Here is a 15,878-nt window from a genome sequence, read left to right as displayed (position 1 = left end):
CATGGTGAAACCCTGTCTCTACCAAAATACAAAAATAAAAAATGAGACGGGTGTGGCAGTGCACGCCTGTAGTTCCAGCTACTCAGGAGGCTGAGGCAGGAGAATCGCTTGAACCCGGGAGGCAGAGGTTGCAGTGAGTCGAGATCATGCCATTGCACTCCAGCCTGGCGACAGAGCGAGACTCTATCTCAAAAAAAAAAAAACAAATTGAAAGTTTGATACTACAGGATAGTAAATAATTTTATTAATTATCTTCCAAGTACTAATGGTTTAAAGCTGGATTCAAAATACATGTTAGAGCCAGGAATGGTGGCACAGCTGAGTAGCTGAGCAGTCCCAGCTACTCAGGGGGCTGAGGTGGGAGGATCGCTTGAGCCTAGGAGTTCCAGTCCAGCCTGGGCAACATAGCAATACCTTGTCTCTAAAGTAAAAATAAAATCCATTAGAGACGAAAAAGATAATTTAAAAAAACAGAATATAAACTAAGGCAGACCATGTAGTAACGATTAGAAAATGTAGTACTATAAGACATATTGCAGGCCGGGTGCAGTGGCTCATGCCTGTAATCCGACCACTTTGGGAGGCCAAGGCGGGCAGATTACTTGAGGTCAGGAGTTCAAGACCAGCCTGGCCAACATAGTGAAACCTAGTCTCTACCAAAAATACAAAAATCAGCCGGGCCTGGTGGCACACGTGTGTAATCCCAGCTACTCGGGAGGCTGAGGCAGGAGAATCACTTGAATCTGGGAGGCAGATGTTGCGGTGAGCCAAGATCATGCCATTGCACTCCAGCCTGGGTGACAAGAGCAAAACTCCACCTCAAAAAACAAACAAACAAAAAAACAAAAATAGTACAGAAGAAGAGAAACCCACCTGTGAAAATAAATCCAATTTGGTTGTCTGCAATTTATAACATAACAAAATAGTACAGTGGAGAAACTATACCAGAAGCTCTGAGTTATAGTTAATATATGTGCTCACTTATAATAAATAAGCATGCACAGATATTAAAATCTGTCAACTGGCATGAAGAAAAACTTAAAGATTTTCCCAGTGATTAAAAACTTGTGAGAGAAATACTATTTTACTTAACATTTCTTTTTTTTTTTTTTTTTTGAGATGGAGTCTTGCTCTGTTGCCCAGGCTGGAGTGCAGTGGCGTGATCTGAGCTCACTGCAACCTCCACCACCTGGGTTCAAGCAATTCTCCTGCCTTCGCCTCCCAAGTAGCTGAGATTACAGGTGCACACCACCATGCCCAGTTAATTTTTTTTTTTTTTTTTTTAGTAGAGACGGGGTTTCACCATGTTGGCCAGGCTGGTCTCAAACGCCTGACCTTGTGACCTGCCCACCTCAGCCTCCCAAAGTGCTGGGATTACAGGAGTAAGCCACCGTGCCCGGCCAACATTTCATATTTTCTAAAGGGGATGTCTCAGGCTGGGCGCAGTGGCTTATGCCTGTAATCACAGCACTCTGGGAGGCTGAGGCGGGAGGATTGCTTGAGTGCAGGAAGTCAAGGCTGCAATGAGCAATGATTGCACCACTGCACCCCATCCTGGGCACAGAGTGAAACTCTGTCTCAAAAAAAAAAAACTTTAGGAAATATGTTTCCAATACCTTTCCAGTCCCTATGCTTAGACTAAGGCTATACAAGTCTCGATTTCTTAACAACTTGAAAATAAGCAAATGTCTTACTTTCTGCAGACAGGGGTGTGTGTTGGGGTAAAGTTCATGCTGTCTTTTTCACACCTATCAAATACACAAAAATTCATAATTAGGGGCCACGAACAGAAAAATAAAAACAGTACAGGATGCATAGACTGGTTCCCTCTTCAACATCATCATATTTGCTTCTTGGAAAGAATCTGATGTTTTAAAATGTACTTTTTTTTTTCTTTTTTTTTTTTTTGAGACAGAGTCTCACTCTGTTGCCCAGGCTGGAGCTGGAGTGCAATGGTGTGATCCCGGCTCACTGCAACCTCCGCCTTCTGGGTTCAAGCGATTCTCCTGCCTCAGCCTTCCAAGTAGCTGGGACTACAGGTGCGCACCACTACACCTGGATAATTTTTGTTATTTTTAGTATAGACGGGGTTTCACCATATTGGCCAGGCTGGTCTCGAACTCCTGACCTTGTGATCCACCCGCCTCGGCCTCCCAAAGTGCTGGGATTACAGGCGTGAGCCACCACGCCCGGCCTAAAATGTAGTATTCTTTAAAGTATCTCCAAATCCTGAAATTCATGCCTTTTGAATTTTTAAAAGGTACTCCTCATAATTATTTTCAAATAAAAATCAGAATGGCATTGAATATTTAAATGGATAAGCACACAAAGTAGAAAAGTCTCCTTGTTATCTGCAACAACACAAAAACAAATCTACAATCTTTTCCTTGAAGTTATAGGATAGGAGGAGAAGATGCAGAAAAGTCTCTAATAAGCAAGAAACAGTACATAGAGCGAGGTGCAGTGGCCCGTACCTATAGTCCCTGCTACTCAGGAGGCTGAGGAGGGAGGATCGCTTGAGCCCAGGAGTTCAAGGCCAGCCTCACCAACATATTGACTTCCCATGCCCCCACTCCCCTCTCCAAAAGCAGAAGTAGTAAATAGAAATAAAGGCAGAGTACCCACTATATCAAATTTAAAATGAATACAAAGCCACTGATGCTATCTTTATTTCGCGTGCTTTCTCTATTATCTTAAGCAAAAGAAAAAAAATTACTTATAAACTTTAAAAGGCTCTTCATAATCTCCATCTCAATTGATAACGCAAGATCTTGAGTTCCTGTACTTTAAGCAACCTTATTATAGAAATTTTCATGAAGATAAACCTCATGGCTGGAAAGGGAATGCCATACTATGTTATATGATTGACAGAGACAGAAGGAGAGAGGGAGAGAGGCTGATTTTTTTATTGCTTTGGTGAAAACTTTCTTATCAAGCATTCGCTGTCAATCCACTCTGATTCTGAGCAAGTCAGATGATGTTCTGTTATGTCCTTCTACCTGGTATAATCTATTTAAAATCTTCAGTCCTGTGGCCGGGTGCAGTGGTTCATGCCTGTAATCCCAGCACTTTGGGAGGCCGAGGTGGGTGGACCACAAGGTCAGGAGATTGAGACCATCCTGGCTAACACGGTGAAACCCCATCTCTACTAAAAATACAAAAAAATTAGCCAGGTGTCGTGGCAGGCACCCGTAGTCCCAGCTACTCGGGAGGCTGAGGCAGGAGAATGGCATGAACCTGGGAGGCGGAGGTTGCAGTGAGCCGAGATTGCGCCACTGCACTCCAGCCTGGGCGACAGAGTGAGACTCCGTCTCAAAAAAAAAAAAAAAAAAAAAAATCTTCAGTCCTTTGGGAAAGAATTTTGTGTAAAAGTATGAAAAGAGATAATCACCACTGTTACTTCCATATACCATTTTCCTGCTCAGAACCCCACAGTGCCTCTCTCCCTGACTCCCTCAAAGCTTTCTTTGTTTGGCTTCCAGGACACCTCTTCCTGGTTGTCCCCTTTTCTTACTGGTCATTACTCATTGCCTTGGTGATCTCCTGAAGTCTCACAGTTTTAAATAGCATGTACACATTAGTAGTTTTTAAAGTGATGCCTCAGTCCTTACTCTGCCCTCCACTCTAGACTCACACATCTAACTGCCTACTCCGTCTCTCCATGGGGATGTCTAGCAGGTCTCCCAAGCTCGCCAAGTATAAAACTGAGCTCCTGATGCATACCTCCCACCACAAAAACCTGCTCTTCTCTCAGAATTCTACCAGTAAATACTAATTCTATGCTGCCAGTTGTTTATGACAAACAAACAAACTTGGTTTAAGAAATTTTACTCCTCTCTTTGTCTTACATGCCACACATGACCCATTAGCAAATCCTACTGGCTAGCTCATCCAAATATCTAGAATCTGACAACTACTTATCACCTATGCCCTCATTGCCCTGGTCCAGTCCACTGTTTTTGCTTTTGTTTTTTTAGATACAGGGTCTTGCTTTGTTGCCTAGGCTTGTCTCAAACTCCTGGCTTCAATCAATCCTCTCCCCTCAGCCACACAAGTAATAGGATTATAGGCATGAGTCACTGCACTTGGCTTCCAACCCACTGTTATCTGTTACCCAGATGACTACAACGGTCTCTTAACTGGTCTCCCTGTTCCACTTTTTTTTGTGTGTGGAGACAAAGTCTTGCTGTGTCATCCAGGCTGGAGTGCAATGGCGCAATCTTGGCTCACTGCAACCTCTGCCTCCAGGATTCAAGTGATTCTCCTGCCTCAGCCTCCCGAGTGGCTGGGATTACAGGCACATACCACCAAGCCTGGCTAATTTTTGTATTTTTAGTAGAGATGGGGTTTCACCATGTTGGCCAGGCTGGTCTTGAACTCCTGACCTCAGGTAATCCACCTGCGTTGGCCTCCCAAAGTGCTGGGATTACAGGCATGAGTCACCACGCCTGGTCCCCCTGTTCCATTTTCAACCTCATCCCTTACAGTGTATTCTCAACACATTAATATATATATGTCAAAACACAAAACTCCTCTGCCCAAAAGCCTCCAGTGACTTTTCATCTTACTCAGAGGGTCAAGGTCTTTAAAATTGCCGACAAGGTCCTGTATGATCTGGCCAACCTCATTACTTCTGTGACCTCACCTACTACTCTTATCCTTGTTCACTGCGGTAGAAACACCGGCCTCTTGGCTGTTCTTCAAACGTGCCAGGCACACTTCTACTTCAGAGGCCCCGTACCTACAGTTCTCTTTGCTGTGATGTTCTTTCCCCATTTATCTATGTGGCTTACTCCCTCTCCTCCTTCAGGGCTAAAATGTCACTTTCTTGATGAAGTGTTCCCTGACCACTCTACCAACCTCATCCCTCTTCTCTGTTTTACTTTTCTCCATTAACACTTACAACCTTGGCGAGTTGAAGTGGCTCACGCCTGTAATCTCGGCACTTTGGGAGGCCAAGGCGGACAGACTGCTTGAGTCCAGGAGTTTGAGACCAGCCTGGGCAACATGGCAAAACCCTGTCTCTACAAAAAATTAGCCAGATGTGGTGGCACATGTCTGTAGTCCTAGTTAAACAGGAGGCTGAGGTAGGAGGATCGCCTGCACCGGGGGGTCAAGGCTGCAGTGAGCCATGATCACGCCATTGCAGTCCAGCTGGGGTGACAGAGTGAGACCCTCTCTTAAAAAAAAAAAAAAAAAAAGTTGAACACTTATAACCATCTAATATTTAATGTCTGTCTCTCCACACTGGAATATGCAAACTCACTAAGGGCAGCGGGTTTTTATCTATTATGTTCACTGCTGTATCCCTAGTAACATAAACAGGGCCTGGCTCATACTAAGTGTATATGTATATATATACAACTCTCAATATGAATTTGAAAGACTGTTAAACATCCTTTTCTTCTGCTGGCCAGTCTATTCAATCTAGATTTAAAAATCTGTTTCTGCTTCTCTCATCCCATTTGTTTTCTTCTACAGCCAACCCTTCAAATATGCCATCTTTCTTCTAATTCTCTCCTTTAAAAGACTACTCTCCTCCTCCAAACTCACCTCCTTCCAAAATATGTCTCCAAATTGGGTCAATGTGCCTCTTGTCCAAATAACCTAGAAAATAAAGTTATTGGATTGGCATGGAAGGATTATGGGTAACATTTTTTTTAAAAAAACAGCTTTATGGAATGTAATTTGTATACACCATTAAACTCATTCAAAGTGTAAATTCAATGATTTTTAGTATATTCACAGATGCGTGTACCTATCACCACAGTCCATTTTAGAAGTTTCGTCACTTCAAGAAAAAAACCCTGTGTCCTTCAGCTATTATCCCTGTCTCCCAGTCCTAACAACCACTAACCTACTGTCTCTACAGATTTCCCTATTCTGGACTTTCCTATAAATGGAATCACATAGTATATGGTCTTTTGTGACTGGCTTGTTTCACTTAGCATAATGTTTTCAAGGTTCACCTATGTGGTACCATGTATCAGTACTTCATTCCTTTTTGTGGCTGAATAAAATTCCATTGTACGGATATGGGTGACAACTTAGAGTTAAATTTCACTGTTTCAAAGCCATTTAAGAGTAATTTGAAGCGGCTGGGCACAGTGGCTCCTGCCTGTAATCCCAGCACTTTGGGAGGCCGAGGAAGGCGGATCACCTGAGGTCAGGAATTCAAGACCAGCCTGACCAACATGGAGAAACCCCATCTCTACTAAAAATACAAAGTTAGCTGGGCATGGTGGTGCATCCCTATAATCCCACCTACTCAGGAGACTGAGGCAGGAGAATCGCTTGAACCTGGGAGGCGGAGGTTGTGGTGAGCCAAGATCGCGCCATTACACTCCAGCCTGGGCAACAAGAGCGAAACTCCGTCTCAAAAAAAAAAAAAAAAAAAAAGTAATCTGAAGCTTTGAAAGACCCTTCTAACAACCTGCAATCCCTCTTCTCCTTCATAGTGACTCTCCTCACTGTTGCACATGTCTACGAAAAGTTGTCTACACTCACCTCTCTGGCTGCAAGACGGGGCCTTGCTATGTTGCCCAGGCTGGCCTTGAACTCCTGGACTCAAACAATCCTCCTCCCTTGGCCTTCCAAAGTGCTGAGATTACAGGCATGAGCCACTGAGCCAGGCCTCGGGCTTCTACTATGACATCTAACCAAGCTCTTATTGGTCAGCAGACATCCAAATTAATAAATTCAATTGCTCTTTTCTGTTTCTATCCTCCTCCATCCAATAGTTACTCCTTCACTTGTATTCTTAATTAGATAGTGCCAACTACCCATTTATTTATTTATTTTTTGAGACAGAGTCTCACTCTGTTCAGCCCAGGCTGGAGTGCAGTGGCACGATCTTGGCTCACTGCAACCTCCACCTCCTGGGTTCAAGTGATTCTCCTGCCTCAGCCTCCCCAGTGGCTGGGATTACAGGCACCTGCCACTGTGGCTAATTTTTTTTGTATTTTTAGTAAAGACAGGGTTTCGCCATGTTGGCCAGGCTGGTCTCGAACTCCTGACCTCAGATGATCCACCCACCTCTGCCTGCCAGTGTTGGGATTACAGGCATGAGCCACTGTGCCTGGTAGTGCCAACTACCCTTTAAAAATATATCACTTTGGGACCGGATCTTGGCATGGGCAGGCCATGGCAAGACCCTGTCTTTACCAAAATTTTAAAAATTAGCTGAGCACAGTGGCAATGTAGTCCCACCTGCTTGGTGCCAGGATCACTTCAGCCTGGGGGTTCAAGGCTGCAGTGAGCAGTGATCGTGCCACTGCACTCTAGCCTGGACAACAGCGCAAGACCCTGTCTCAAAAAACAATTAAAATAGGCTGGGCACAGTGGCTCATGCCTGTAATGCCAGCACTTTGGGAGGCCAAGGTGAATGGACTGCTGGAGGTCAGGAGTTTGAGACCAGCCTGGGCAACATGGTGAAACCCTGTCTCTACAAAAATTACAGAATTAGCTGGGAGTGGTGGCACGTGCCTGTAGTCCCAGCTATTCAGGAGGCTGAGGCAGAGGATTGCTTGAGCTTGGGGGGCAGAGGCTGCACTGAGCTGAGATTGCCCCACTGCTCTCCAGCCTAGGTGACAGAGTGAGACCTCACCTGGAAAAAATAATAATAATAAAAATAAATATTGCTTTGTAGTTGAGAATGTGGGCTCTGATATCAGACTTGGGTTTGAGTCAAAGCCCTGCCTCTTATTAGCTGTGTACCTCAGGCAAGTTATCCTCTCTAAATTTCAGTTACTTCTATGTCATAGGTTGGTGTACGGATATAAGGCCGAGGGACAGTGTTTGACACATATATAAGCACTCAGTAAATGTGGACTATTATTATCATCGACAATTTTACTCCCTTGGCTCAGAGGTTCTGTCTTCAAGTTTCTTTATCATTTCCTCTAACCATTTCTTTGGGAACATCATTATTCCTCCTGTTTTTATTATTAACTCTGTCATCTAAAACACTACATGGCATACAGTAAGTAACAATTACATGTTGAATAAATCAACGACATCTCTTTCAACCTCTTGATTTGAATTAACAAAAATGTACCGGACATTTTCACCGACAGTCCTACTGGCACTTGAAACGTTTAACTAAAAAAAGAAATCACTCAAGTTAGGTATTTTTTTAGCATCTCAAAGCTAACATTTCCTAAACCTGACACATCATCTTTTTATCCAAACATGCCCCTTCTGACTTTCCTATTTTAGTTACTAATTCAGCGTTTCCAAGCAACCGGGAGTTGGCAACTTAAATTCATCATTTGATCACTCATTCTCCTGAACCTCCTGTCTAACCATATGAATATCTTGTATATTTTATCTCCACAATGACCATGTTAATTCAGAGTCTCAATACTTCTTACCCACACCACTACAACACCTTAACGGTTCTACCTACTCCTTGCGTCTCCTGGACCGTTTTCTTTAATAAAATACATCAGTAGCACCTCATAGCCTAAAGCATTAAATCCAATTTGTTAGCCTAGAATTCATGGCTTTCTACATAAGGGCCAAACCTAACTTTCCTGCCTTATTTCTCTCTACTCTCCTAAATGTACCGTTTCCAGATAACTTTCCTGCCTCCATACCTTTGTTCATGAGCTTCCCTCTAGCTGGAACACAACTCCCTCCACAACCCTCATAATGTCACTTAACAAAATCTAGTCTGTACATGAAAACTCATCTTAAATACCACCTCCTTTTTCTCTTTCCTGAGTCTCCCCATCCAAAATGATTCAGCAAAAATGATCTAAGTGCAAAAGAACTGCCTTTGAAATTCTCTACAAGTCAACATATTAGAGTGCTTTATTGCTATCGTTTCTCCCATGCTAGCGTGCGCTCCCTACAGACAGAAATCGCGTCTTACTCTTCATTGCCTTTTCCAAAGGAACAATGCCTTTGTTTATAGGTAAATTAACGGGTTTCAGCTAGCGTCTCTGCACCTAACTCCAATACCCTTGCTTAGATATATTCTTTTAGCTTGTCTACTAACAATTAACATTTGTGTAGCACTTTGAATTTTTTTCTTTTAGCCATGTGACAAATCTGTACAATTTATTTTATTATCCCCACAGCTGTTAAGTATTTTCACTACCCCTTATTTCACAAATGAGGAAACTGAGAGCTAGACCAGCGTGGGGTGAGAGTACACCGGAACGCATCTCCAGGGCGCCCGAATCCCGTACTCCTTTTTCCACTTCATCTCATTCTCGACTCCCTCACTGCTCCAGGTCCCAACGCTCCAGCACTCCTGAGGTCTCTCCCTTTGCACACTGGAGCTTTCCTCCTCCGGTTCCCCAGCCCCTCCACGGACACCACATTCAGGCTCACGTCCTCTCCTCCGCACTGCTTCCGCAGTTACTTCTCCCTCACCAGATTTTCTTCCCAAGGCTTCTTACCTAACCCCTTCACCCCAAACCCGAAACTCTATACTCACGACACACTAAGACTCCGAGTCAGGGAACGCAACTGAAAAACAAAACTCAAACCAAGGAGCGTCGCGGCGCCACTGAGCGTCCCTGAATCCGGGCAATCGCGAAGAAGTTTACATGGCCCTTTGGACTGCGCACCAATGGGAAGGGCCTTCACACAGAGGCCCGCCCCCATCTCGCCCCTCCTCGCGGTGCTCCCGGCCGCGCAGAGGTCTCTGGGAAATGTAGTTTTCTTCTGCCTGGAGCTCTGCGCGGGGCGATGCAGCTGGGCTGCAACCCGCTCCTCCAGGGACGGGTAGTGTGACGTTTGGGGTCAGAACGCACCACTTTCGGGCACCTCCACTTAAGATTGCTCAACTGCTTTGAGCTCAGGTACTTCGCGTTCATGGTACATATATGTTGTAATTTCCAAGCTTGTCTCAAGAAGATAAAGATTCTAAGAAAAGTTTCTTCTTCCATGACCGGGTGGCCTAGAGCCAGGATAGGACCTGAGGTTCAGTTTCTACGGTCAGGGGACTATGTATTAAAATTCTACTATTTGTTCCATGGCAAACACTGCTTCCTTTTCCGGAGAAATGTAAGACACTGGGCTTTAATGATAAAAGCAAGTTCAAAATCCATTATGGTCTTATCTTTCCAGAAAGCAAGGTGTAAAGGTGGGGGAAAAGCACTTTCGTCTCAGAATTACAGCTACTGGTATGGAAAAGCTGGGGCCCTTCGCTGGTGTGAGTCCTAAGGATGTCTAAATGGAACATGCATCTGCTACAGGCTCGCACTTTCCTTTATTGCGCTTCCCAGGTAACTGTTTTTACAAATGTAAGGTTTGTGGCAACTCTGCATGGAACCAAATCTATCTGCGCCATTTTTCCTACAGCACAGGCTTACTATGTGTCTCTGCACCACATTTGGTAATTTTCACAATATTTCAAACTTTTTCATAATTATTGTATATGTTATGCTGATCTGTTATCCTTTATATTACTATTATAATTGTTTAGGGGCACCATGAACCATGCCCATATAAGATGGCAAACTTAATTCATAAATGTTGTGGATGTTTTAACTGCTCCACAGACCAGCAATCTCCCTGCCTTTCTCCCTCTCTTCTTGCCTCCTTATTCCTGTGATACAACAATATTGAAATTAGACCAATTAACAATCCTACAGTGGGGGTTCAAGTGAAAGGAAGCGTCACACATCTCTTACTTTAAATAAAAAGCTGAAAATGATTAAGCTCAGTGAAAAAGGCATGTTGAAAGCCAAGACAGGATGAAAGCCAGTCTTCTTGCACCAAAGTTAGCCAAGTTGTACATGCAAAGGAAAAGTTTTTGAAGGAAATTAAAAGTGCTACTCCAGTAAACACAAAAATGATAAGAAAGTGAAACAGACATTGCTGATATAGAGAAAGTTTGAGTGGTCTGGATAGAAGATCAAACCAGCCACAGCATTCCCTGAAGCCAAAGCCTAATCTGGAGCAAAGTCCTAACTCTTCCATAAAATGAAGACTGAGACAGGTGAGGAAGCTGCAGAAGAAAAGGTGGAAGATAGCGGAGGCTGGTTCATGAGGTTTAAGGAAAGGAGCTATTTCCATTACTTAAAAGTGCAAGGTGAAGCAGCAAGTGCTGATGTAGATGCCGCAGCAAGTTACTCAGAAGAGCTAACTAAGGTAATTGATTAAGGTGGCTAAACTAAACTACAGACTTTTGATATATATGAACCAGCCTTTTATTGGAAGGAGATGCCAAGTAGTACTTTTGTAGCTAGAGAGAAGTCAATACCTGGCTTCACAGCTTCTAAGAACAGACTGACTCTCATGTTAGGGGCTAATGCAACTGGTGACTTTAAGTTGAAGCCAGTGCCCATTTACATCCCTGAAATCCTAGAGCCCTTAAGAATTATGTTAGATATAGTCTGCCTGTGCTTTATAAATGGAACAACAAAACCTGGATGACAGCATATATGTTTATAGCATGGTTAACTGAGTATTTTAAGTTCACCGTTTTATGTATGTTTTATTTTAAGTCCTACTGCTCAGGAAAAACAGGATTTCTTTCAAAATATTACTTCTCACTCACAATGCAACTGGTCACCCAAGAGCTCTGGTGGAGGTATGCAAACAGATGAATGTTGCTTTCATGCTTGCAAACACAACAGACATTCTGCAGCTCATGGATCAAGGAGTCATTTTGACTTTCAGGTCTTATTAAGAAATATATTTCAGGCCGGGCACGGTGGCTCACATCTGTAATCCCAGCACTTTGGGAGGCTGAGGTGGGCGGATCACGAGGTCAGGAGATCGAGACCAGCCTGGCCAACATGGAGAAACCCCCATTTCTACTAGAAATACAAAATTAGCTGGCCGTGATGGCACATGCCTGTAATCCCAGCTACTCAGGAGGCTGAGGCAGGAGAATCACTTGAACCTGGGAGGCGGAGGTTGCAGTGAACTGAGATCGTGCCATTGCACTCCAGCTTGGGCAACAAGAGTGAAACTCCGTCTCAAAAAAAAAAAAAAAAAAAAAAGAAATATTTCATAAGGCTATAGCTGCCAGACATAGTGATTTCTCTGGTGGATCTGGGCAAAGTAAATCAAAAACCTTCTGGAAAGGACTCACCACCATTCTAGATGTCCTTAAGATCATTTGTGACTTGGCCTGGTGAGATGTCTCACACCTGTAAACCCAGCACTTTGGAAGGCCAACGTGGGTGGATCACTTAAGCTCAGGAGTGCATGACAAGCCTGGGCAACATAGAAAACCTTGTCTCTATAAAAAAATACAAAAACTAGCCAGGAGTGGTGGCATGCACCTGGCTACTTGGGAGGCTGAGGTGGGAGGATTGCTTGAGCCCGGGAGACCAAGGTTGCAGTGAGCCGAGATTGTGCCACTGCAGTCCAGCCTGGGTGACAGAGCAAGACCGTGTCTCAAAAAAAAAAAAAAAAAGTAAAAATATATTTAATTAAAAAATTTTAAAAAGAACATTTGTGACTTATGGGAGGAGGTCAGAATATCAATAATAACAGGAGTTTGGAAGAAGTTAATTCCAATCCTCTTGGATGTCTTTGAGGGGGTTCAAGACTTCATGGAGGAAATAACTGCAGATGCTGTGGAAGTAGCAAGAGAACTAGAATTAGAAGTGGAGCCTTGGGAGGCTGAGGCAGGAGAATCGCTTGAACCCGGGAGGCAGAGGTTGCAGTGAGCCCAGATCGTGCCACTGCAGTCCAGCCTGGGCAACAGAGCAAGATTCTGTCTCAAAAAAAAAAAAAAAAAAGTGGAACCTGAAGATGTGACTGAATTGCTGCAATCTCATGATGAAACTATGGATGAAGAGTTGCTTCTTATGAATAAGTAAAGAAAGTGGTTTCTTTAGCTGGAATCTACTCCTGGTGAAGATGCTGTGAACATTGCCAAAATGACAACAAAGGGTTTAGAATATTCCAGAAACTTAGTCGATAAAGCAGTTGCAGGGTTTGAGGATTGACTTCAACTTTGAAAGAAGTTCTACTATGGGTAAAATGCTATCAAACAGCATTGCATGCTACAGAGAAATCTTTCATGAAAGGAGGAATCAATCAATATCATGAAAGGAGGAATGAAAACAACTTCATTGTTGTCTTAAGAAATTGCCACAGCCACCCCAGCCTTTAGCAATCAGCACCATGATCAGTCAGCAGCCCCCAACATCAAGGCTAGACCCTCCATCAGTGAAAATATTATGACTTGGCTTAGACGATCATTAGCATTTTTAGAATAAAGTATTTTAAGGCCAGTCGCGGTGGCTCACGCCTGTAATCCCAGCACTGCAGGAGGCTGAGACGGGCGGATCACGAGGTCAGGAGATGGAGACCATCCTGGCTAAGAGAGTGAAACCCCATCTCTACTAAAAGTACAAAAAATTAGCCGGGCGTGGTGGCGGGCGCCTGTAGTCCCAGCTGCTCGGGAGACTGAGGCAGGAGAATCACTTGAACCCAGGAGGCAGAGGTTGCAGTGAGCCGAGATCGCGCCACTGCACTCCAGCCTGGGTGACAGAGCAAGACTCTGTCTCAAAAAACAAAAAGTATTTTAAATTAAGGCATGTACATTTTTTTAAAGAAATAATGCAAACTAGAAATAATGCACTAGACTACAGTATAGTGTAAACACATAGCTTTTTTTATGTACTGGGAAACCAAAAATTTTGAGCAATTTGCTTTATGGTGATATTCACTTTATTATGGTGGTCTGGAACTGAACCTGCAATATCTCCAAGTTACGCCTGTACTCCCAAACCTGCTTTTTTCTCCCTTGTGATTTTCTCTGTTAATTACATTAATATCTTCCCAAACATCTTGGCTCGGTATCTTTGACTATTTCCTCTCTTTTAGCCCCTGCAATTTTTAAAAAATCAAGTCATGGTGAGCCTGTCTTCATATATATCTTCCTATTTATTTCCACTATGTGTCTTATTACCTTTCACTTGGACTATTACCATAGGCTTCTAACTGGGTGTTCTTGCCTCCAATCCATTCTATAAAAGGTGATTTTTGTCCAGGCTGGTCTTGAACTCCTGACCTCGTGATCTACCCGATTACAGGCATGAGTCCCATCTCTAGTAAAAATACAAAAATTAGCTGGGTGTGGTTACATGTGGCACATGCCTGTAATCCCAGCTACTCAGGAGGCTGAGGCAGGAGAATTGCTTGAACTCAGGAAGTGGAGGTTGCAGTGAGCTGAGATCACGCTGTTGCACTCCAGCCTGGGTGACAGAGCGAGACTCTGTCTCCAAAACATTCAATTCCGGGTCTGTCACACTCCTGCTTATAAACCTTTGATGACTCTCCACAGACTAGAGAATGAAGTTCAGATAGTAACATGGCATTCAAAGACTGCAGCTATCTGACCCCATTTGTCTCTATTAGAAGAAACTGATGTGGTCATCTCCTGAACACAGGACGCACTTTCCAGCTTCAGTTCACACTCTTCCTTTTATCTGGATTGGCCCTTTCAGTGCATCTTCACTCAAAATTCTTACGAGGGCCAACTCAAATACTACCACTTTTGTAAAATCTTGACTTATCTCCCTAATTGGAAATACAGTTGTCCCTTGCTCAGTATCTGCTAGGGATTGGTGCCAGGCAATTCCTGGGTACCAAAAGGCATAGATGCTCCAGTCCCTTACATAAATGGCATATTATTTGCATATGACCTAGGCACACCCTCCCGTATACTTCAAAACATCTATAGATTACTTATAATACCTAATACAATTTAAATAGTTGTTTTTCTTCCTTTTCCTTTTTTATTTATTTATTTTTTCAAGAGGGAGTCTTGCTCTGTCCCGCAGGCTGGAGTGCAGTGGCATAATCTCAGCTCACTGCCACCTCTGCCTCCCAGGTTCAAGCGATTCTCCGGGCTCAGCCTCCCCAAGTAGCTGGGATTACAGGCACCCACCACCACACCTGGCTAATTTTTGTATTTTTAGTAGAGATGAGGTTTCACCATGTTGGCCAGGCTGGTCTCGAACTCCGGACCTCAGGTGATCCACCCGCCTTGGCCTCCCAAAGTGCTGGGATTATAGGCGTGAGCCACCTCGCCTGGCCAGTGTATTGACTTTTTTAAATTTCAAAATGTATTTAAGTTTATTTTCTTTTATTTTTTATTTTTTAGAGACAAGGTCTTGCTGTGTTGCTCAGACTGGACTCAAACCCCTGGGCTCAAGCAATCCTCCTGACTCAACCTCCTGAATAGCTGGGATTACAGATGCATGCCACTGCACTAGATTTACTGTATTGTTTTATATTTTGTATTTATTTATTTATTTTGAGACAGAGTCTCACTCTGTCACCCAGGCTGGAGTGCAGTAGTGTGATCTCAGCCCACTGCAACCTCTGCCTTCTGGGTTCAAGCGATTCTCTTGCCTTAGCCTCCCAGGTGGCTGGGACTACAGGCATGCACCACGACGCCCAGCCAATTTTTGTATTTTTAGTAGAGATGGGGCTTCGCCATGTTGGCCACTCTGGTGTCGAACTCCTGACCTCAAGCGATCTACCCACCTCGGCCTCCCAGAGTTCTGGGATTACAGGCGTGAGCCAGCACACTCGGCCTGTAATGTTTTTTAATCTGTATTATTTTTATTATTTATTATTATTTTTATTTTTTTTTTCCAAATATTTTCTGTAGTTGGTTGGGTTCGTAGATACGGACTCTCTAAATGAGGAACCCACATATATGGAAGGCTAGCTGTAATCCCTCCTGATTGGATATTCATTTAGCAATTTGTCCTTTTATTTTTATAAAGTAGCCTCTATTCAAATGTCACCAATCTGGCTGGGTGCAGTGGCTCATGCCTGTAATTCCAGCACTTCGGGAGGCCAAGGCAATAGGATTGCTTGAGCTTAGAAGTTTGAAACCAACCTGGGAAATACAGCCAGACCCTCTCTCTATAGAAAATAGAAAAATA

At 43.6% G+C, this 15,878-nt stretch overlaps 1 protein-coding gene across 28 annotated transcripts in view; it reads right to left on the bottom strand.

Moving 5' to 3' along the window:
• CCDC77 (coiled-coil domain containing 77) overlaps window positions 1-15,878 on the bottom strand; it is a 78,591-nt gene that overhangs the window by 56,714 nt on the left and 5,999 nt on the right. For 5 of the 28 annotated variants that reach the window (XM_054663929.2, XM_054663925.2, XM_054663930.2 and 2 more), the window contains 2 exons: window positions 5,554-5,607; window positions 1,695-1,748 (listed from right to left, as the gene is read on the bottom strand). The exons of 3 other annotated variants lie outside the window; for them this stretch is intronic. In XM_054663929.2, the coding sequence (XP_054519904.1) occupies window positions 1,695-1,732 (38 nt within the window). In that variant the 5' untranslated portion in view covers window positions 1,733-1,748; window positions 5,554-5,607. Of the gene's footprint in view, window positions 1-1,694; window positions 1,749-5,553; window positions 5,608-6,507; window positions 7,607-9,445; window positions 9,646-15,878 lie in introns of those variants that run through there. 20 more of the 28 variants (XM_054663932.2, XM_063785393.1, XM_063785394.1 and 17 more) reach the window with 14 other exon arrangements.

The sequence above is a fragment of the Pan troglodytes genome, chromosome 10 (genome assembly GCF_028858775.2).
Source record: "Pan troglodytes isolate AG18354 chromosome 10, NHGRI_mPanTro3-v2.0_pri, whole genome shotgun sequence".
Lineage (NCBI taxonomy): Eukaryota > Metazoa > Chordata > Mammalia > Primates > Hominidae > Pan > Pan troglodytes.
The sequence above is the reverse complement of the archived record's forward strand: the minus strand, read 5'-3'. Positions and strand labels throughout refer to the sequence as shown.